At 33.5% G+C, this 20,342-nt stretch overlaps 1 protein-coding gene across 2 annotated transcripts in view; it reads left to right on the top strand.

Annotated features, from left to right (window-relative positions):
- Positions 1-20,342, top strand: part of LOC148661891 (contactin-3-like) — a 79,540-nt gene that overhangs the window by 34,787 nt on the left and 24,411 nt on the right. For both annotated transcript variants that reach the window (XR_015939639.1, XM_088636346.1), the window contains exons 5-13: positions 1,140-1,235; positions 5,517-5,720; positions 6,202-6,304; positions 8,849-9,033; positions 11,194-11,330; positions 11,843-11,972; positions 15,596-15,746; positions 17,818-17,948; positions 19,784-19,959. Coding sequence is in view for 1 of the 2 variants with exons in the window: in XM_088636346.1 (XP_088492472.1) it covers positions 1,140-1,235; positions 5,517-5,720; positions 6,202-6,304; positions 8,849-9,033; positions 11,194-11,330; positions 11,843-11,972; positions 15,596-15,746; positions 17,818-17,948; positions 19,784-19,959 (1,313 nt within the window). In the remaining variant the exon portion in view is untranslated. The remainder of the gene's footprint in view (positions 1-1,139; positions 1,236-5,516; positions 5,721-6,201; positions 6,305-8,848; positions 9,034-11,193; positions 11,331-11,842; positions 11,973-15,595; positions 15,747-17,817; positions 17,949-19,783; positions 19,960-20,342) is intronic.

Below are 20,342 nucleotides of genomic sequence, written 5' to 3'. Positions count from 1 at the left end.
TACCTGAAATGTGTTAACTAATGTTTCAAGTTAAAAGCATGCAATACAATATGCATGAGTTACTGTGTATTTTTCGGTACTTAGTGCACACACAATTTGTTGTGGATGCCTTTGTTTATGTCTTTGCATGTGGTCTGACAAGGATTGTTCTTCCGAAACTTTTTAAAGCTTTAGGAATACCTTGCAAGAGTGATGCTGAGTCACCTGTCACCTACGTTTCGCAAAACAAATGATATAACTGTACTTACTTACAGATTTCTTGTACAAATACTCTGTGTCTGCATTGGTAACTTCCTAGGGAATCAATGTTCAGTGACTTACTTGCAGTCTTTGCAGTCTTAGCCATGGCCAATTCCAAATGGAACAGAAAGAGTTTTAAAAGCTTAGGACTTTAAGAATGAGCATTTTAGGTAATAGAAAAATATTTCAATGAGGTAAAAGACTGAGAAGTGTTAAGTCTTGCAAGTTAAAGCATTAAAGATTTGCCAAAGTCAATTTTGAACAGAAAACACATGAAAAGGGGAAAAACAAAAATGGTATTCCTACGTAATTGTATACTATATAAGTATACAGTAAATATTGCATACGATGTTAGGGAGTAAAAATAGGATTACTGCAGTTATTGTAGTGTGATTACAGTACAATTTTGAGCAACTTGTAAGTAAAACTATTGATTTAATTAATTGATTTAATGAATACATATTTTGAAAATGTTATATTTCTGCTACTGTTTAACTATATTATCAAATAGTTTGAGATGTCTTCACATAAAAGGAAATGTACAAAAATTTTAATAAATAAATAATGTTTTAATGTAACCCACAGCTTCACTGGAATAAATATGCTTATAGATTTAACACACTCTGGTTCTCACTTTGAGAATTGTATCTAGCTGTCATGAGTTAAACCATTTAACTCATAATAATTATAATTGAACCACATCATTTGTAATTTATTCAAAAATTCAAGATTTATTTAAAAAATCTGGAAGCAACATCAGGGACTGAATGGTAGGTGAATGTAAATCTGAGAATAAATTGTTTTAACCACAGTCAAAATTAATTTATGTTTTACTTTTTAATGAATTGTGTTCCATTCCATGCATTAAAATGTTTTTCATTTTTAATTCTTCTGTGCAGTCATCGATAATTTCAAAACTCAGTCAAGAAGTACAGTGTCTGTTCGAGAAGGACAAGGAGTTGTGCTGCTGTGTGGACCTCCAATGCATTCTGGCGGTAAAACTGCTTTTTCTTATCTTTGAATTAAATAAGAGGAAAGTGGATGAAATCTGGAAATAGTTATCTTAGTGACCAAGCAGTGCTAAAACTGCACCAGAGAAATAGAAAATATGTTGTTAAAACATTAGTATCAATGAACAGGCACTCTTATGGTGCTTTCTTCTGTCCTAAGAATACCAGACTATACAGAAGACATAAACGAGAATCTTAAAAAAAGCTACTTAATCACCAGAATTGTGCAAGCAAGGATGGTTGTATTTCAACATTTTATTATACACTTCAGTTGAAGTGATTCAGTGGAAATAATTCTAAAAAAATACTTAATGCCATGGTTGATTCTAAAAGAATCAAGCAATGGTTGTCTGTTTTGCAATGTAGCTGGAATTGTGTCAAATACCCAATAATTGTGCTTGATTTTGATTTATACCAAAATCAGTATCCAAGCAAATAAAAATGTATTTTCTTAAATGGGAATCCTGACCTAAATGGTAGGAAATATAAATTGAGGAGATAGTGTGTTCAGCTTAGATTGGATAATAAATTGAAAATGTATCCTGAGCTAATTTATTACAGGCAAATGGGGACCTACTTAATTAGTTCAGCATATGGTTTTTAAAATAAAGGACTTGATGAATACTTCAAAAATTGTTGTGCATTTTTCTGTCTTCTGTTAAGAAGAATTTTAGAATGTTTGCTAGTGCTGTATTACATTTTGCTTTAGTGTATTAAGCAGGTGATCATTGTCATGTTATACATATCTAATTTTAAGTGTATGCACAACAGTTGTTCAACAGTTGATTGCTATGATGTCTACAGTACAAATTCCTACTTGTGCATCAATATCAAGACATCTGGTCATTGTGAACTGTACTAACTATACTAAGTGTATACTAAAAGGAATTAAAAACATACTGCTATTGGGTCAAATATACATTTGTTTCATTTTTAATATCTGGATATTAAAATTAATATCTAGGTATCTTGGTTGCATTTTTTATGTCTTAGTACTGTATATATTACCCTCATTCTGTCAAAATTATAACTAGAGTATCTATTGTTTTTAATTTGGTTAAAGAACTTCTTTAATTTTATGGCCTTGGGCTATTATGCATCTTGAAGTGTGATATGCAACCTATGAGTTATAATAAAGATCACTTATATAATACAATAGTACTTTAGTTGTTTGACATTTTTTTTTCAGTAGAATAGCTCAATCAAAATATAGTTTCAGGGTTCTTCTATATAATCTCAATTAAAAAGTGTTAGTGCTGTTTACCTCATATATGGACCTTCAAATGCAAAACACATCCAATAATAAAATGAGAATGCTATAAGGCATTATGATGACATTTACTGCATTGTTTCTCAGATATCTAAAAGTCATAGAATGTGAAAAGTTATCGCAAAGCAGCTCCTTTACATTACAGTAATGTGCTACTAATTACACAAAATAATTGTAATAATAATTTATTAATTAATAATTAATAAGAAAATAGTGCTTGGTATAACATTAGCTGGAGCTAGCTCTGAAGTTATACATGGTAGAATCAGTATTCTTTGTTAAATATTAAGTCGATCTAAAAAAATATTGCATTGTTTGAATAAATTAATGTCCCTTCATCGTTTAAATCTGATGCTGATCAAGGATAAGATACGTCTTTATCATGCTGTATTCTCACATGGACACGCAATGCGACAGCCGCCTACTGATAAACTGAAACTGAAACAGTTTGCTAGCTTTTTGAGTCAGTATTTTTCTCCGGATTCATCAGACGATTCCACCCTCTTGTACTTGGGAATTGTTGAAGCATGAAAGCACTTCATGCAGTAGATTTGAAGTTCTTCAGATTGTTTCACCATTATAGACATAAGAGCATCCCTGGAGTTTTTTATGTTTGTTTGAATGGTGATGGATTCCTTTTTCTCAAATGTGAGGACTGTAAGTCATTCAAAACAAATTCAAATGGCATTTGATTTACAATTAATAGAAATGTTCTTCTTTCCACGAAAGTATTTTTTTGTTTGTTCACAGACATTCTTCTGTAGCTAAAATAGAATGGGCTACGTGTTATATATTTCTAGGAAAGACTCCTTTGCTAGAAGAAATAATTTTAAAAATGAATTACTGTTCTTTTAACAGTATCCAATTGTTGAAGCAAATTTTAAACAGCTTGTCAGTCATCAAACATAATTGTTTAGTTAATAATGGGCATTTTACACATAAAACAACATGAATCACAAATTATACAAATTGTTAGCACCCACATGTTGATAATAATACATAATATCTTTACAGTTCAAGAGCTGTAATTTAGTTAAAGTATAGCCTTCTTTTTTTATTCTGTACACCTCACTTGTAAAAACTAGATAGCTTTGCCTATACAGTAAATGAAAAAAAAAGTTTTGACACAGAATGCAATGAACAACTGTTGTGTCTGTGAAATTTGTGATGATGGACAATATGACAGAGACATTGTTGATATCCCTGTAAACCAATTATAAAGAATCCTGTGTAAATAGTAGTTGTACTGTATAAAATACATTCAAGCAAAGACTGTACAGTGATTATCAAAGATACTCACCCCTTCCAATGATGACTCATTTTGCTGAATTACAAATGATACATACATATTTTATTAAAGTGAAATTAAAAAAGTCTTAAAAAGCATATTTGAAAACAAAAAGTAAAATTAATAATTTTAAACATTATAATAGTGTGATTTTGTAATGCACTGTATGTTAATATGTTGTGTTCATCTGTTAATTGCCAAGACTAGTGTTTTTCCAAGCAACTGTTGAAATACATAAATGCAGAGTATTTTATTTTGTTTAAAATATTTAGACATTCAGCTAGAATAGCCACTAACCATGCATCTTCATAGCTTTGTATCTGGTTCCTGACTGATTAATGTTCTGTGTGGAGTGCCAATGTGCTTGTGTTCCCTGTGACGGACTATCGTCCTGATTAGGATGTAGTCTTGTCTTGTTTCCAGGAAATTGACTGGCAGCTACAACATTTACCAAGAATAACCAGATTCAGATTATAGATATATTAATATATGGATACCTAAGCCAGGTTCTTTGCATTTTGTTATTTCAATTTATTGTAGATAGTTGAAGGATTTTTGTGATCCGTTTAATAGCAATTGAATATTTTATGCATGCAAAGGTTAAAATAGTTTAGAACAGGAATGCAGTGCAGTTCATTTTAAGTCTAAAATTGTTCTTATTCTGGTTTAATGTGATCTTCATTTTGGTCATTTTTAAATGGTCTTTCTTTGTTGTGCCCTGCAGACAGCTCAGAAAAAAAGACAGTACAGAATGTTCCCATACATGCCGCTATGAACATATTTATTATTCCTTTGTTCTTGCCAGCGTAGTAGCTTTTTATTTCTTTTTTTTATATTGTCACTTTTTCAGTTTTGTGAGTTCTGTCTTATAACAGTGTACCTCTAGATCAGTGTGCTGGAATACAACCTAGTTAGTCAGAGTGAATTAGTTTAAGCATCATTGCTCTGGCGGCTGAAATGAAGTCTTGGCCAAGGTTATGCAGTATGCATTTTGGGGATAAGAGTGAGTGACAGGCTTTGCATGCACCTTTTAGCTTCCAACAAGGCTGTTTCTATTGCCTGAAGCTGCTCACATGAAGCTTCGTTTCTTCAGGATGTAAGCCGGATGACACAATATTGCATCAAAGCAATGAAGCTCCCCCTTTAGTTCAGTCTTTGCAGGAGGGAGAGAGGCATGAATCTAAGCATTATGAAAAATCACTGAGCATGCTGGGACATTTGAAAAGGCACGTGGAACAAAATGCTAGGACTGAGCTTTTCACTTGCTTTAATTCTTTTGTTTTTTGTCTATTCTGATGTGCTTTATTTAATTAATAAATACAGAAGATAGTATAAATCAAGGTATGTTGAGAATTATGTATTTATGTATGTAAATGTAGCTATCCCTGAGAAATGATGAAGAGCAAAATACTTTTCTAGGCATCTTCAGCCTTGTTGGAGCTTATAAAATGTATCTATTGATGTTCTGAAATGAATACTGAAGTGTAAGAAATTACTCAGTAGAATGTCTCAAATGACAGTGTTGTGAAAGATTATATATTTAGCCTAGCTGTCACACACCTAACGAATAAATCACAAGAATCGGTTTTAGTCTTCTATCTTCAGTCTATCTCAGTTGAGGCAAAAACTAGCCATTATAAATTTATAACCTTTTTTAATGTTTTGAACACTAACAAACTTTAACAAATCTTTTTTTTAATCACACTAGAACTTACGTATGCATGGATCTTCAATGAATATCCTTACTTTGTCCAGCAAGACAATCGACGTTTTGTGTCTCAAGAAACAGGAAATCTGTACATTGCCAAAGTGGAGCCCTCGGATGTAGGCAACTATACCTGTGCTGTGATCAACAGCATAACAAAGGGCAAAGTTCTGAGTTCACCCACTCCTTTAGTCCTGAGGAATGATGGTAAGTTTTGATAAAGAGATAGATCCTTTAAAAATAAATATGTTACACATGTATGCCCTTGTGCATTTACATATTCCCATTATGTTGGTGATATAGCTCCTTTCCTTAGTTTACAGATTGTGTTCCCTCAAAGCTCTATCATCCTACTTTTGGTTTATACTGTACAAGTCTAGCAGTCTCACATTGCTCACAAACATTGCCTATGGTGTTGATTAAATATTTACTGTCAGTCTGAAAAAGAAAGAGGCCAGAACTCCACATGAGAAGAACCTGAACTTCCAACATCTACCTAACTTGAAATGTGTATTATAAATTATTTGTTTTGAGGATGTTTTTTTTTGCTTTGAACCAGTTTGAGTCAGTGACTTCAAGTAAACTATACAGAGAACGTGTTTCTTGTACATACATTTTGAGGCATAAACTGTACAAGTCATACAATATTGATTACAAATACAATTTACTTATCGTCTCTCTGTTACAGGGGCAATGGGTGAATATGAACCAAAAATAGAAGTACATTTTCCTGAGACTGTTCCTGCTGCTAAAGGATCAGTTGTTAAACTTGAGTGCTTTGCTTTGGGAAAGTAAGTTGGATTGATTATAACATGGCTCCAAGCTGTTATATCATGCTCAGTTACTCTACCTTGTACTTTCTTCTCATTAGTTAAGTCATTGTCTTAATTTGTGCTTTTGGGATCGTGTATACAGTATGTACATGTTTGGGATCATCGACAGTTACTATGCATTTGAGAGTGTAAGATGAGTGTAAGATTACTGTATTACTGTACACGACAAAAAAAAAAGAATATATTTGTCTAGAGTACCACTAGATTGATTTAAAAAATAAAATCTAATATCAACATTAAATATGTAATTATACAGATTATTAAGTGTTTATTTGTTTGATTTAATACTGTACTCAGACTGTACTGTACATCCTGTGAAATCTCTGAATAAAATGCAGCAAATGTGGAAGACAAAATAGCAGGTCTTGAAATACATTTCAGAGAATCATGCTGCTCCCATTCTCACTAAAACACACCATCTATATTCTGGTTTATTGAACCGAGTGGCATCACAGAGCGGAGAGTGAGCAGACATGCCCGGTAATTTTGTAAAAGTAAAAGTTATTTAGAGTGTATATAATTTGGTGCAGACATAATTAGGGACATGGTTATAACTAGTTAAACTAAGATATTACATTAGGGTTCAAAGATAAATCAAGGCATATTGACAAAATAATAACCCTATTAAGCCGGATCAAAAGACTTTTCCTGTACTTAGAGCCTTATTTTCCAAAGTTGGTAAGGGCTTTACTAATGAGTGAGGACATCAAAGTTAATATTTCACATCAAAATGTGCACAGCCATACAGAATTCTCTTGTATGAAAAAGAAATGTACATTTTAATGTAGTTTGTCTTGAAAGACAGTTATTATTATTCATTAATTGAAGAACTTCAATTACTATAGAATTTGTTCAAAGAGGTTTTACTCATCAATAAGTCCTCAGTGGGTGGAAAACCTAAGCGAGAGATGAGGCTGATTGTGTACCACTAAAGTTATATAGTAGTGAAGGAAGAAAGACCAACTAGTATGAGTATGAAATTAATAAATTTAAGAAATTACAGAAAATTATATATATTTGTTAGATTTTTAACATATTTGTAAGTGTTTTCCACTATGCTAAACTCACAGCACTTCATTATGAAAAATGAAGACTCTTAGTATTCTAATTAGAACTGTGATGCCTACAACTGCTACTTCATGTTTCTTTCTTCGGATTAAGAAGGTGTCAATTTAACGCAGTGATAAATGTTTCATGAATACAGTCCATTAAATCTAAACAACACATCAGTTTTTACTATTTATATAAAAGGACAAGAGTTTTATCTTTGTTGGTTTTGACTAAAATATATATTTAAAAGAAGATGTGTAAATTTTACAGTAATGTACGTACTGTACAATGCATCTGGTATGTTGTAGGTTTTAAAGAGGGTGTGTACAGTATGTTACAATGAATTCATTGTTTTACCTGCAGTGCTAGCAATCTTGTTTTATGAAAAATCCAACCATATTTATTATTACAATATTCATCTTTTGTGCTGTATATTTATAAACTCTTATTATTTTACTTTGCTTGTGAATGGTGGAAAGGAGGGTCAGTATCATTAAATAATAATGATAAAATAATCAAAGAAAAGTGGAATGTAAGGCATTCAATACAGCTGGCTCACAAGAACAAGATACATGTACATTCTTACACAGTTCTCGTTCAAACTCACTGGTGTCAGCAGTGTTGAGTTATTTTGAAAAATTCCCCTGGTTCTCTACTTAATGAATTTTTTAACACTCGGTAGCACATAGCAGGTTGTTAAATGTGATAAATCTTCAAAACGATGAATTTCAGACACAAATAACTCAGTCATACACATGATTGAACTTCTAAGAGAAATTGGTTGGATTTTAAACATAAGCAAACACTTCTTGAATTAACAAGATTGATATAAATGCTATTCAGTAGTTGGCCTTTAAGTGGCCTATTGTTGAGTGGAACCCATGTTTGACTATGGGGAGAAGAGTAACTGTTAGTTAAGTGGCAAATTGAAGTGCGGTTATTGTTTTTGTGGGTGAGTTTTACTTGTGGAGAGTGCACAATGTTCAGAAGAACAAGAGTGACAGTGGTGATTTCTTTTGTAATGCACCTAGATGTGTCTTATATGCTAACTAGATCTGTTTGCAATGTTCCCATAATAAACAGCAAATAGTGTGAGACGTAATGGTGCTTGGGTTTGTTTGAGCAATGCCATAGCACTAGTCAAACAATAAAGAAAATAAAGTAACAAAGAAATGTTAAAAGTTTTAATGAGCATTAAAAGCGGCTTGCATTGCTGCCCACCTTTCATAACATTTCAGGATATCAGCTTACAGTGCTTTCTGATGCTTTTTTTCAGTTTAGACTGATTCATTATTACACAGTAGATACTGTAGGAGAAGATGGGGGTGGGGAGGTTATTAATTCTTCCTTCTCTTTGCTAAAATAAAATAAAAAAACATGCTAATACTTTTTTTTCTCATTAAACATATTGAATAATTTTAAAACCATCTTGTATTGTTTTTCACATTGTAGCCCAGTTCCTGAAATATCCTGGAGGAGGACTAATGGAGTTCCATTTCCAAGCAAAGTCAAAATGAAGAAATCTAATGCAGTCCTTGAGATTCCAAATTTTCAACAAGAAGATGCAGGGTCTTATGAATGTATTGTGGAGAATACAAGAGGCAAAAATGCTGCAAAAGGGCGTCTCTCTTTTCATGGTATGTGCAGTACAATGATCTTTTCTTTGAAAATTCTGGCTTTGCCCTGAAATAAGAATGGAGATCATGTGTGGAGAAAAGTTCAGATCATCATATTAAAAAATGCTGGTTTTTCATAGGCTAGTTTTCAGAATGCACAGGTGTGTGGCCGTCAATGCTATTGCCTTAGAGCTCAATGAATATTTTGTTCAGTGTTAAACTGGAGTACTTTGTGGAGTTGGGCTTGTGGGTTTTCCCCAGATGCCCTAGTTCCAAAGATGTAGTGGCTAGGTTATCGGAGTCATTGTGTGTGACCAATGGAAAGGCAACTCTTTCATACAGCTGGTTGAAAAACAGACAAGATAAAATAGTTTTAATGTCTATGGATTTAGAATATATTTACACAGACATTACTGGTGATGTGCTCCATCCAGGTTATCCAGACCTGTGTTGCATCATATGTGTCTAGGATAGGATATGGGTTGCTGTGACCATTAAAAGGCTTATACTGTATTAGTTCAAGTACGTACTGTACTGTACAAGTAAAGGTTTATTCCATGGTGAGACCTGAAGAAGACTCAACAGCCGAAACGTTGTGTTTCTTTTCTTCTCTTTTCAGCATGGAATAAACCTTTATTTATGTGTTCCTTATACTGTATTAGTTTCTGATACTGAATAGCAATTTGTTTTATCGTTCATACTGTACCTGATTGAAAGTGATGCAATATGCAATGATATTTGTTTTAAATGTGCTTGCACAGTTAGAAAGATGGGAAAGTATAATTACTGATAATTTTTTTGTGTGAAAAAAGTGTAATTGATACAAAATTTGTTAATAGGCCAGCAAATGAGTGTTAAATATATTTTATTTCATTGCAACAATAATTATTTTTTTCTCTCCAGATCCACTCTGAATTTGTAGCCTTTCTTGTGCCTCCTACAGCCACAATGGTCAAAAAATAAAGCTTATTAAATAAACGTTGACAAAATGTTAACATGAAGAGCATTGTGCATGTTAAGAAGTGACAATAGCACTAAATTATTTCCTGTGAAAGCTTTTGAAATGAAGCTTTATTGCCCTGAAAGTTAAAAGGGGGGCAGTAGTGATTTATTGTGTATTTAGTTGTAAAACAGATTTTGATTATAATTAAAGGCTGGTGAAGCATCTCTGTGCTAATTCCTGCATGGAAAACTAGGCTATTTGCCTCTGGGTCCTAGATAAGCCTAACTTTGAACTTTTTAAAATGTTCAACTGTTTCATGCACCAAACAAATATATTGTGAAATAACATTGTCTGAAGCTAACACTGGAGCCAGTGACATACAGTATAAACAAAATAAATAAGAAAATATGCAGTTTCATTTGTAAAGGTAATCTTCCACAATAATTTTGAATATCAATTTCCAAAACCCTGGTAAAAATGTAATTTAGTTCTTAAAGGGTTTATCATAACTACTGTGCTACTTAGTCCATTACCTACCAGTGGGTTAAATTACCTTTTAATTGTTTTTGTTCTACCTACAATCAAAGTAAGAAAGACATTCAGTTTGTTTTCTTTATCTTATTGTTTGTTGCAAATTGATCCAAGAATCCCATCGGTCTGGTTTCTTGAAGAAGAAGATGCAGTCAGAGCATTGGAGATTTGTTTCATTAACCCATCCACAAATATTGTTCAATATTTATTTCAGTGTCCTTGATCTGAACGCATGGGATTTATTCTGCATCTTTTTTTCATTTTTGAACTAAATCTAATTCTGTCACTTTATGATGCCAGTACTATGTGGAATTTTACATGATTGTTTGCAGAATGTCAAATTGTACTAAATATTTTGGGAAATTAACTTTTCTATTCACAAAATGTCTGCGTGTGAATTCAGTCTACAAAAGTTAAATTAGTTTTCAAAAAGCATTTTCCATACATTGAACAGATTCTTACGTGTTCACAGCATGCATAACTATATTTTCAGATTGTTCAAATCTGCATGTCCTTTTTTTGCATTGAGAAATATAGGATAGTTTAATAAAAGCACACGTCATACATTTAAAATATTTAAACAGTAATTTTAATCTCAGAATCACATTTAACCATCACCACTCACAACAAATGTAAAATAGTTTAACACTCACTTTAATATGGAATGAAATGCTTACTTTCTTCTTAAACTTTCTATTTATTTATAGCTAAGCCCCACTGGATACAAACAATAAGAGATACATCCATGTCAATCGAGGATAGTCTGTCTTGGGATTGTAAGGCCAATGGTAAACCAAGGCCTTCCTACAGCTGGTTGAAAAATGGACAGACATTACTGGTGGAGGTAAATCACTTCAAACAGAAAATTCTGCCATTCTCCATAATGTCTGCACTGTTTTTTGTAAGACCGTTAAGGTCTGTGGATCCAGATGGTATTTACAGCAGACGTTTCAGAATCCAGAGAAGTAACATGACTGTAACAGGCTTGCAAGGGGCTAAAATTTGTATTACCGATTTAAAAAAAAAGTGTTTGCTTAATATTAATTCCTTACTCTGATGTTCTTTACTTTGAACTCCAGTTGGTAGTGAAATAAATACAATTCTCTCTTATTGTTATGCAAGTGATTGTCTCTGAACATTATTCTGTGTTGCATCTCAAGTTCAGGATTTGACTTTCTCTATTTAAACACTGCATGTCTCTTACCTACCTTGTTCTCCCACTTTAATTTCAGTTAAAATAACACAATTGAACATTGAGTTTTAACTGATATTTTTAATACAAATGTGATTCAGAGTGTAAAAGTAAAACCCTGATACAGCACTACACACAAGAACTAATCTGTTTTTCATTAACAGGATAGAATACAAATTGAAAATGGAGCACTTACAATAGCATCCCTAAATATGTCAGATTCCGGGATGTATCAATGTGTTGCAGAAAACAAACATGGTATTATATATTCTAGTGCCGAACTAATGGTATCAGGTAAAATTGCTTTTCATTTTTATTGTAATACAATATGTCTGTTCATCTTTTCATCTTATGTGAAACCTATATACATGCTTGCAGAAGGAAAAAAAACAACAATGTACTTTATCACTAATTATTCTTGGTCAAAGATCACACAAAGATTTGAAAAATATATGACCAAATAGAACTATAGTACCAAAAATACAGAAGGATAGTTTAGACAACATTGTTACAAGGAATGTAAGCAATTTAAATATACAACAAAATAGAACAGATTCTATGAAGACTATAATTCCCAAACCTACTACTTCCTCTATTTCCTATCTCCCTCTTCTCCTTTATACCCTTGCTGACTCAGACCTTGCTCTAGACAAATTAACCTAAGACATGTATTCTAGACATACTCACTGTTTCTATGTTGCTTCCGCTAATCTCCTTCACTGTATTTTCTCTGTACGTCTGCATGTAACACCTCTCTACTCTTGGATGTTTTCCCTCTGCGTTTAAACAGGCCTGCATTATACCTTTCTTTAAAAAACATACTCTTGGTCCACCATCCCTTCAGAACTATTACCCTGTCACCCTCTTTCTTTCTAAAGCCCTAGAGTGGGTGTTGCACTGACAGCTCCCAACTTACTGTACCTTTTGATTCTTAAACTGCAGTTAAGCCAGATCTGCAGTCTGTATTTCACTTAACACACTTGATTGAAACTGTTCTCTTATGTTACTTCTCTTCACAATATGTATTGCTTCCCTCTCCTCTTTCTTAATCTCTCTTGATCTCTCTGCTACCAATGACCCTGCAGATCTGTCCATTCTCCTGTCAGCACTTGCTGACCAAGGAATTTCTGACATGAATTATGACCCATTTCTCTTCTCTCATTGATTGTACATACCAGGTCTGCTGGTGAAGCTTGTTCCCTTTTCTGTACTCTCCCTCCACTGGAGTTTTATCCTGTGTTCCCTGCTGTTTGCTTTCTACACTCACTATCTGTGTCCTCTAATCTCTTCCAATTGGTTATCATTTTATACTGATAATCCTCAAATTTAGTTTAATTTCCTTCCACTGATACGCATGTCTCCTCCCATATGTCTGCCTCACAACCATCTCCTTGTGGACTGCACTACCATCTTAAAGTATCACATCAAACTAACCTTCATTGTATCCCTTCACCATCTTCTTGGTCCATCTCTTTTTTATGACTCCAATACTACTCTGTCCCCTTCCTCATCTGCCAAGAACCCCAGTGTCACTCTTGACCCCTCCCTCTCCTGCACATATTTCTTCCCTGGCACACTCCTGTCACTTCCTGAGCATCATTCACAGAATCCACCCCCTCCTTGCCAAATAGTCTATGCAATGTCTGGCCCAGACCCTGGTAATCTCCCACCTAAACTATTGTGATTTCTTCTTGGCTGTTCTCCCTGTCAATGCAATCCACCCACTCTAACTCTTGCAGAATGTGCTGCTCGCCTTGTCTTTTCTTTTTCTCACTTCTCTCAAGAGGCTCCATCAATCCAGCCCCTGCACTTGCTCTGTATTATTCAGGTGCAAAACCCTGATTCTTGGCTACCATAGTCTCAACCACCCTACTCCTTCCTACCTTATCTATCCCTACATCTCCTTTCATCTTCACTGCTCCTCCTATTCCTCCAGACTTTCTTTACCTCATCTCTGTTGAATCTATCTGCACCTTCTAAGGAGTTCTGAGGCTGTTAAAGACCTACAGTCATACAACTCAAATAGTTTTGGGACAGAACTTAAAGAGGTTGCTTTATGTGTTGCAGAGTAACTATGGCTATACTGTACAGTTTATAGACTCTATCAGGAGTACATACAGTACAAGAAGTCACAGATGAGGACTTTTTTTCTGACTACAGTATATATGTTTTCCTACATGTGTTACAATGACCACAACCCATTTGCACCTAATATATTTATTAAGCTCAGTGTCATAACTGATTGATTGGTTCGTGGTGGCCATGCTTCTACATACAGCAAATTGTGTTGAACAAGTTAGATGAAGATCTTTACCTATTTTACATATTTTATTACAATTGACAATGGCGTTTTAGAGAAGATATTGCTTGAATTTGTTTTTGCAAATCCAACATGGAGCCCAAACCATTTGGTCTATCACCTTGTCCTGACCACGTGTGAAGTCTTGAACATGAGGTAACATTATTCACCATGTTTCAGGTCTGTGCTGTGAAACTGAATTGAATTGAATTATTGCATATGGAAGCCACACAATGTGTCTGGTCAGTTTCATTCCCACATTCATTGTACGGACATAGGATTTGGGACTACCTCATGTTATATGAGCCTATTACTCATTTCATGAGCCAAATTACTCAAACCTTCAATTTGATTGGCTCGTGGCAACCGTTGTTTTTATATCCTTTCATTAACAAACTTGATAGACAGCTTCATAGACAACAGGATCTACTTTAAGGTCTGCTTCACTTGGCAGATTCAAAGGAGAAGTCATTCAAGTTTCTTCACAAATCCAAGATGGTGACCAAACCACAAGACCAATCAATTTGTGATGAATTAGATTATACCACAACATAGCATAACATGGCCCAAAAAGTGTCTGATCTCTAAGATATTCAGTTTAAGAGAATTATAGATTTGAAAAGTATTTACATTTTGCACAATATTCCAATATGGTGACCAAAACAGGCAACCTGTCAGCATAACTTTGCTAATCTCTCACAGGTTATTGCATTCCAAAAATAAAAAAAAATAAAAACTAATCCAAAAAGTTTGGTTTAATGTTCCAGTACAGGTTTTCTCTAATAAACATTTGGAGTAAATATCTATATTTTTTGTATATTTAAATGTACAAAGTTTTTTTGAACCTTCAGGAAATAGAAAGTATTAATCTTAATTAATTATTATACAATAGGCTCTTATTTTTCATAATTGAATTTACAGAACACCATTTGTTCTTTGCACTGACCCTCTGCCAATTTTGTCCTAATGTACTTTGTTAGCCAACATTTACTGATTTTTCTCGAACTTTCAAAACATAATATTCAATATTCATAAAATCTCATCTTAGTTCTACATATGCAATAAAGACATAAATTAATATTGAAATCCAGCAGTATAGCTGTGAACAATTAAAAATATCATCAAGAAAATATCTAAATCAATCTTATTTTGATGAACAATCATCACTTTGAGCTGCACATTCTTCCAAAAAATGTTTAACAATCCATCACAAAAAGTGTATTTAGTGTTACTTTGGCTTTTTTGATATTCCCTTTGCAAAAACACTATTTTCTAACTATATATCCTGAAGTAGAAGCCCTTGGTTATGAAAAAGAAATTGGTTCACAGTAAATACAGTAGCACTTGTATGAATTAATTCTGAAGTGGATGAGTAGCATAAGAGTCAAATTCAAAAAATGTTGAATTAGAGAAAATGTTAGTGATAAATGATGAATTAGTTATATTCAGGTGGTATACCCAGTCACTGATATGTCAGAACTCTGAATCATATCCTTATTTTCCATGAATTGTATTTAGCTGCATACTTCAGTGAAAACACTGTTATTCTGGGGCCTTGTTATTCTGTGATGGCTGTGATTGGCTTATTTGTTATTGGTTTTCATTCTGTTTTCTCCAGCTTCTGCTCCTGATTTTTCAAAGAACCCACTAAAGGCCTTGCTTAAAGCTCGCTCAGGCAGCGAAGTGATTTTAGAGTGCAGGCCCCAAGCTTCTCCCAAAGCAATTAGCTTGTGGAAGAAGGGGAATGAGATTCTTCACAGAAATGAAAGGTAATTTATAATTTTGATGATCAATAGTGTGCAGTTTCGCCTGCATTTATGGAAAACTTGACCCTGTTGCTTCAAAATGGGGAACAGGAAACAAATGGACAGATTTAGGGGAGAGAGAAAAATAATGTTAACCATCATCTTCATGAATTATATATCCTGCCATTAAGTGCTGGATCTAAAGCTACATTTGAAATACCATAAGTTGTAACATACTAAATCAGAAAACCCATTGGGACCTCAGCAGTTTTTCAACTTCTGTCATTTAGAAGCATAAATGATGATCAATTCAAATGGTTTATAGTGGAATCCCTGTTGTCAACACTGAGAGACTAAGAATTGCATTTTTGTCAGAAGTGGGAGATGGGGGCTGTAACAAGAATAATAATGTTGTAAATATGAAAGGCCTGGGTCTGTAATTGCTAGTGGGGCTGAATGAAAACAAAATGGGAAAGGACATGCACCTAGTGCTGTCTTGGATTTCAGTGTGGCTGCCATTAAATAGAAGTTAAAAAGGACATTTAAGAAAATCCATGTGCATTTTTTAGTCAAATTCAAGCCTCTCTTTGTATAAAAGGTTCTCTTAAGGTTATATAAGTTATTTTATGCTCCCTTCAGAGCCTGTGCAAATTGTTTAAAAATGCTTTTATCCATAGCAGGCACAAAATACAGTTTTCTGTTCATTTTGTTTTCATTTTTTCTAGTTTTCAGACAAATACTGTCAAAGCATGTACAGTAATTGCCGATTTCTTAGGGGATAGTATTAATTTATTAAAAAAAAATCCCCAAGGGGCCAATTCACTCAAGCTCTCTAACAGTTGAAATCTTATGTGTTCATTTTGTTTCCCTAATCCTTGGCTGTCAAGTTAGAAGGATTTTTGTAGAGACGTAAGTCTAGATAAAGTGTTCCAATGGTAAGCTGATAATATATTGCACTATAATGTATACTGAATATAAACTTAATGCTTAACATTGAATGTTCAAGAACAGTTAACATTTTCCATAGCTTTAAGCATGAACCATGAATGTATAGATCTGTATAAAAACTTTATTATTATAATATTATGGTTTTTCAGAAGAAACATTATAAAGAATCTGAGAATATCTTTTTCTAGCTTTTAATTCAATTTCATTCACTTTAGAAGAGGATTAAAAAGTGACAAATATATACTGTACTTATTTTTCATTGAAGGTTAAGGATACAGTTTAAAGACCTGAGTTTTCTTTTTGTTTTTGTTTTTTAGTCAAAAATAATGTTTCCCAATTTTCATTGTATTTGCATTTGTATAATGCAGTGCTGGGTTAAATAAATTTACAGCAAAATAATATAAGAACAATATGGCAATACAAACCCTGCCTCAAAAACATCTGAATTGCACCTGCTCTCACTTGCCCTTGGTTTAAATTCAGGAGGCTAATTTTAATTGCATCTTTAACTTGATAAGAACTGGGGATGATTCTGTTTTCTCTGATTTAAAAGACAACTGCAGATATGATTATCAGTCTTATTCATTGATTGGTGTCATGCTTTCTTTGGAGGCAGCTTATCAAAGACTGCATTTATCTATGGCATTTAACTTTGTTATTATGTAGGTGCATCATGCAGTGGGTGGCACTGTCTCATTGGCTCACTTCCAGTGACAAAATTGTGTGCCTTGATGTCTCTAGGGTTTTGAAGTCTGGGGGAACCTTTTAAATTTTGAATTAGGTTTTGAGAAAAGAAATAAAGGTCTAAACTTTATTTCTTTATTAAAAGAAATTCAGTCTAAACTGATCAGATTGGGAAAAAAGGGCATTTCTACATGGAATCCAGTATTCAGTGGAATATTCAAGGTCTCTGGGTTCACAGAACCTGTGTGCTGTATTTGATTTTTTTTTTTATTTTAAACCATGTGTTACTAAACATAATAAATTCTTAAATCCCAGTTGTTTTTAACACTCAAATTGTCATCTTTTATGACAACTGTTATACATACAATATATTAACAATATGAGCTTTATTTGTTTTAAATATATTCACTTTAACTTAGACCCAAAGCTGAAAATAATTAATGACATCAGATTTTATTTTCAGTAGGGTCACTCTTCTTCAAGATGGAACCCTTAAAATAGTAAATGTCACAAAGGCTGATGGAGGAAGCTATACCTGTGTGGCAAGAAATCAGTTCGGAATTGCAAGCACAACAGGAAGATTACTCATAACAGGTAAACAGGATAATTCTGAAAATGTGTTTGTTCTAAGATATGCACATACTGTATATTGTACATGCACCGTTACAAAACAGTGCATAACTCTGCAGTGTCATGGAAGAAGTAGAAGCTGTAGTATGCCTTATCTCTGAAACCATTAAAACGTAATATGCAGTATTAACATTTCTTCTGTAGCTGCGTTTTTCACATGTTCTTAGGTTTTTCCACATACTGTATACATTGCCTTTCAACAATAAAAGTGGATTGTATGCTTCATAAGAGTGTCCCTTCCTATCCTAGTTAGAATCTGGGCCTCAATAAGTACTGAATTGTCTCAGGCAATGCTGTGCAGATGCTGTTGACTGAGCATCAAGTAGAATCAATGCTGAAAAGTGTTGCTACTGTAATTACTGCTGGGAGTGGACAGACCCACTGTTTGGGTATTATCTGTAATTCTGGTAGAGCTCAACATACAGTAATTGTGTTGCACAGTTATTAGACATATCAGATTCATTTTAGTATTTTTTTCTCCGTGACTCAATTGTTACAGTATGAAAGAACTTGAACTTTGTACTTTTGTATTCCGAAACAATAGAGATATGTAGACTAATTTAAAGCCTGTAGTACAGCTTATTTCTCCAATTCGAGATGTCAATGAAGAATTCTTGATGATTCATAGCTTATTCCTGATATTTCTTTTTATACTGCTTCTGGGTGCTTGCCAGTTGTTTCCTACCACTTTTCCAATATGTATATTTAACAATTTATTTCTTTAAATCTTTAGATCTGAAAAGCGTTTGCAATGATTTGATGTTGGTAGCTTTAATGGCTTGGCCTGTTTTCTTGTAACTGGTTATGTAAATCAATACTTGAGGTTTCACAACGAGTCTGTTTTATGTTGTTCACTTTATAACCTACATAGAGTATGTGTACCAAAAGCTCTGTTACTCAAGGGACACAATGTATCTAATCCTTAAGAATACCATAGGATGTTTTATTACAGATCTTGATGTACTGTAATGCAGCTTCACACTATCAATGATACTAATACAGTTGTGTCATTTAAGTGTTTATTAACTGTGTTGTACTTGTCATAGTTACTTGTTTACTACACAAAAATGCTGTCTTATTATATTTTATTGAGGGAGATTTGTATTTCTGTTCATATTGCTGTAGGTCCAACTTATGTGTTCTTGATAAAAACTGTAATTAGTTCACATTTACTCAATTTATATAAGAGTACAGAGCAAATGCTCTAGAAAATACACATCCGCTGAAAATGTTAAAGTGTAATAAAAAAAAAATTAAAAAGTAGGTGTTTTATGGACATGCATATCCACAGTGGACTCTCCTACTTCACACAAAAACTTATACATCACCATCTGAAAACCTTTTTAATCTAATGTAGCTTTAATTAACTTGACCTTTCTCTCCAAGGATTCCTATACTCTGCTGCCATCAATTTCCGAAAGCATTTATTACTGCCGGTGCATTATTTAATGTTCTCATATAATTTATCCATGGCTGTTCTTAAGATAAGCTGGCAAATACAGCTGTAAACCAATTACCACACACGTCTCTCACCATTTACTTAGGTGTAGTTGTTATTTTAGAAAAAAAACATTAAGAGTTTCAAAACAAAATATAAAGTAATACTTCTAAACATCATTTGTTTACTTGCTGAGACTGTTCCAGTATAAAAAAATCAGTCTGTATAAAAACTAATACTTTATTTATTATTTTTATACTATGATTCTATGATTATGACTACGACTATGACTATGATTAGAAGCATAAATATTGCTGACTTGTTGAGTAACTTATTTACACTTTTGTTGTTGTTTTCAAAGACCCTACAAGGATACTCCAAGGACCAACAAACATGGAAATAATAGTTGGAGAAAGCATCGTTATACCATGCCAGATTTCTTACGATCCAGCATTGGATGTATCATTTTCCTGGTCTTTCAATGGGCAGCTCATAGATTTTGACAAAGATGGAGATCATTTTGAAAAAGTGGGTGGGGTAAGTCAATTAATTGTTACACCATAATACACATACAGTACATGTCCAGGAAGTCCTTTTGTGTGTTTTCTAACAACCGCATTATTAAATGAAGTTGGTATGCTTTTGGTAACAGTTTCATACACGTACAAATGGGAGCACGAGGAATAGAAAAAATATGTTGTATTAACATTACTGGGATCCACCTGAGGGTGTCATCCATCATAAGCATACTGTAAATGGTGGCCACATCAAGGCTATGCAGCACACAATGGTACTGTATGTCCTGTCTTCCCTTATTGTCTTATTGTTTAATTAGTTTCATTGCTCCACCGTGCACATTCCGATAAGCACATAAACACTTAAAGATCATGCTTTGAATGGAAAATTAAAAAAAACAGCAT

The sequence above is a fragment of the Lepisosteus platostomus genome, chromosome 6 (genome assembly GCF_059453375.1).
Source record: "Lepisosteus platostomus isolate fLepPlt1 chromosome 6, fLepPlt1.hap1, whole genome shotgun sequence".
NCBI classification, from domain to species: Eukaryota; Metazoa; Chordata; class Actinopteri; order Semionotiformes; family Lepisosteidae; genus Lepisosteus; species Lepisosteus platostomus.
The sequence above is the reverse complement of the archived record's forward strand: the minus strand, read 5'-3'. Positions and strand labels throughout refer to the sequence as shown.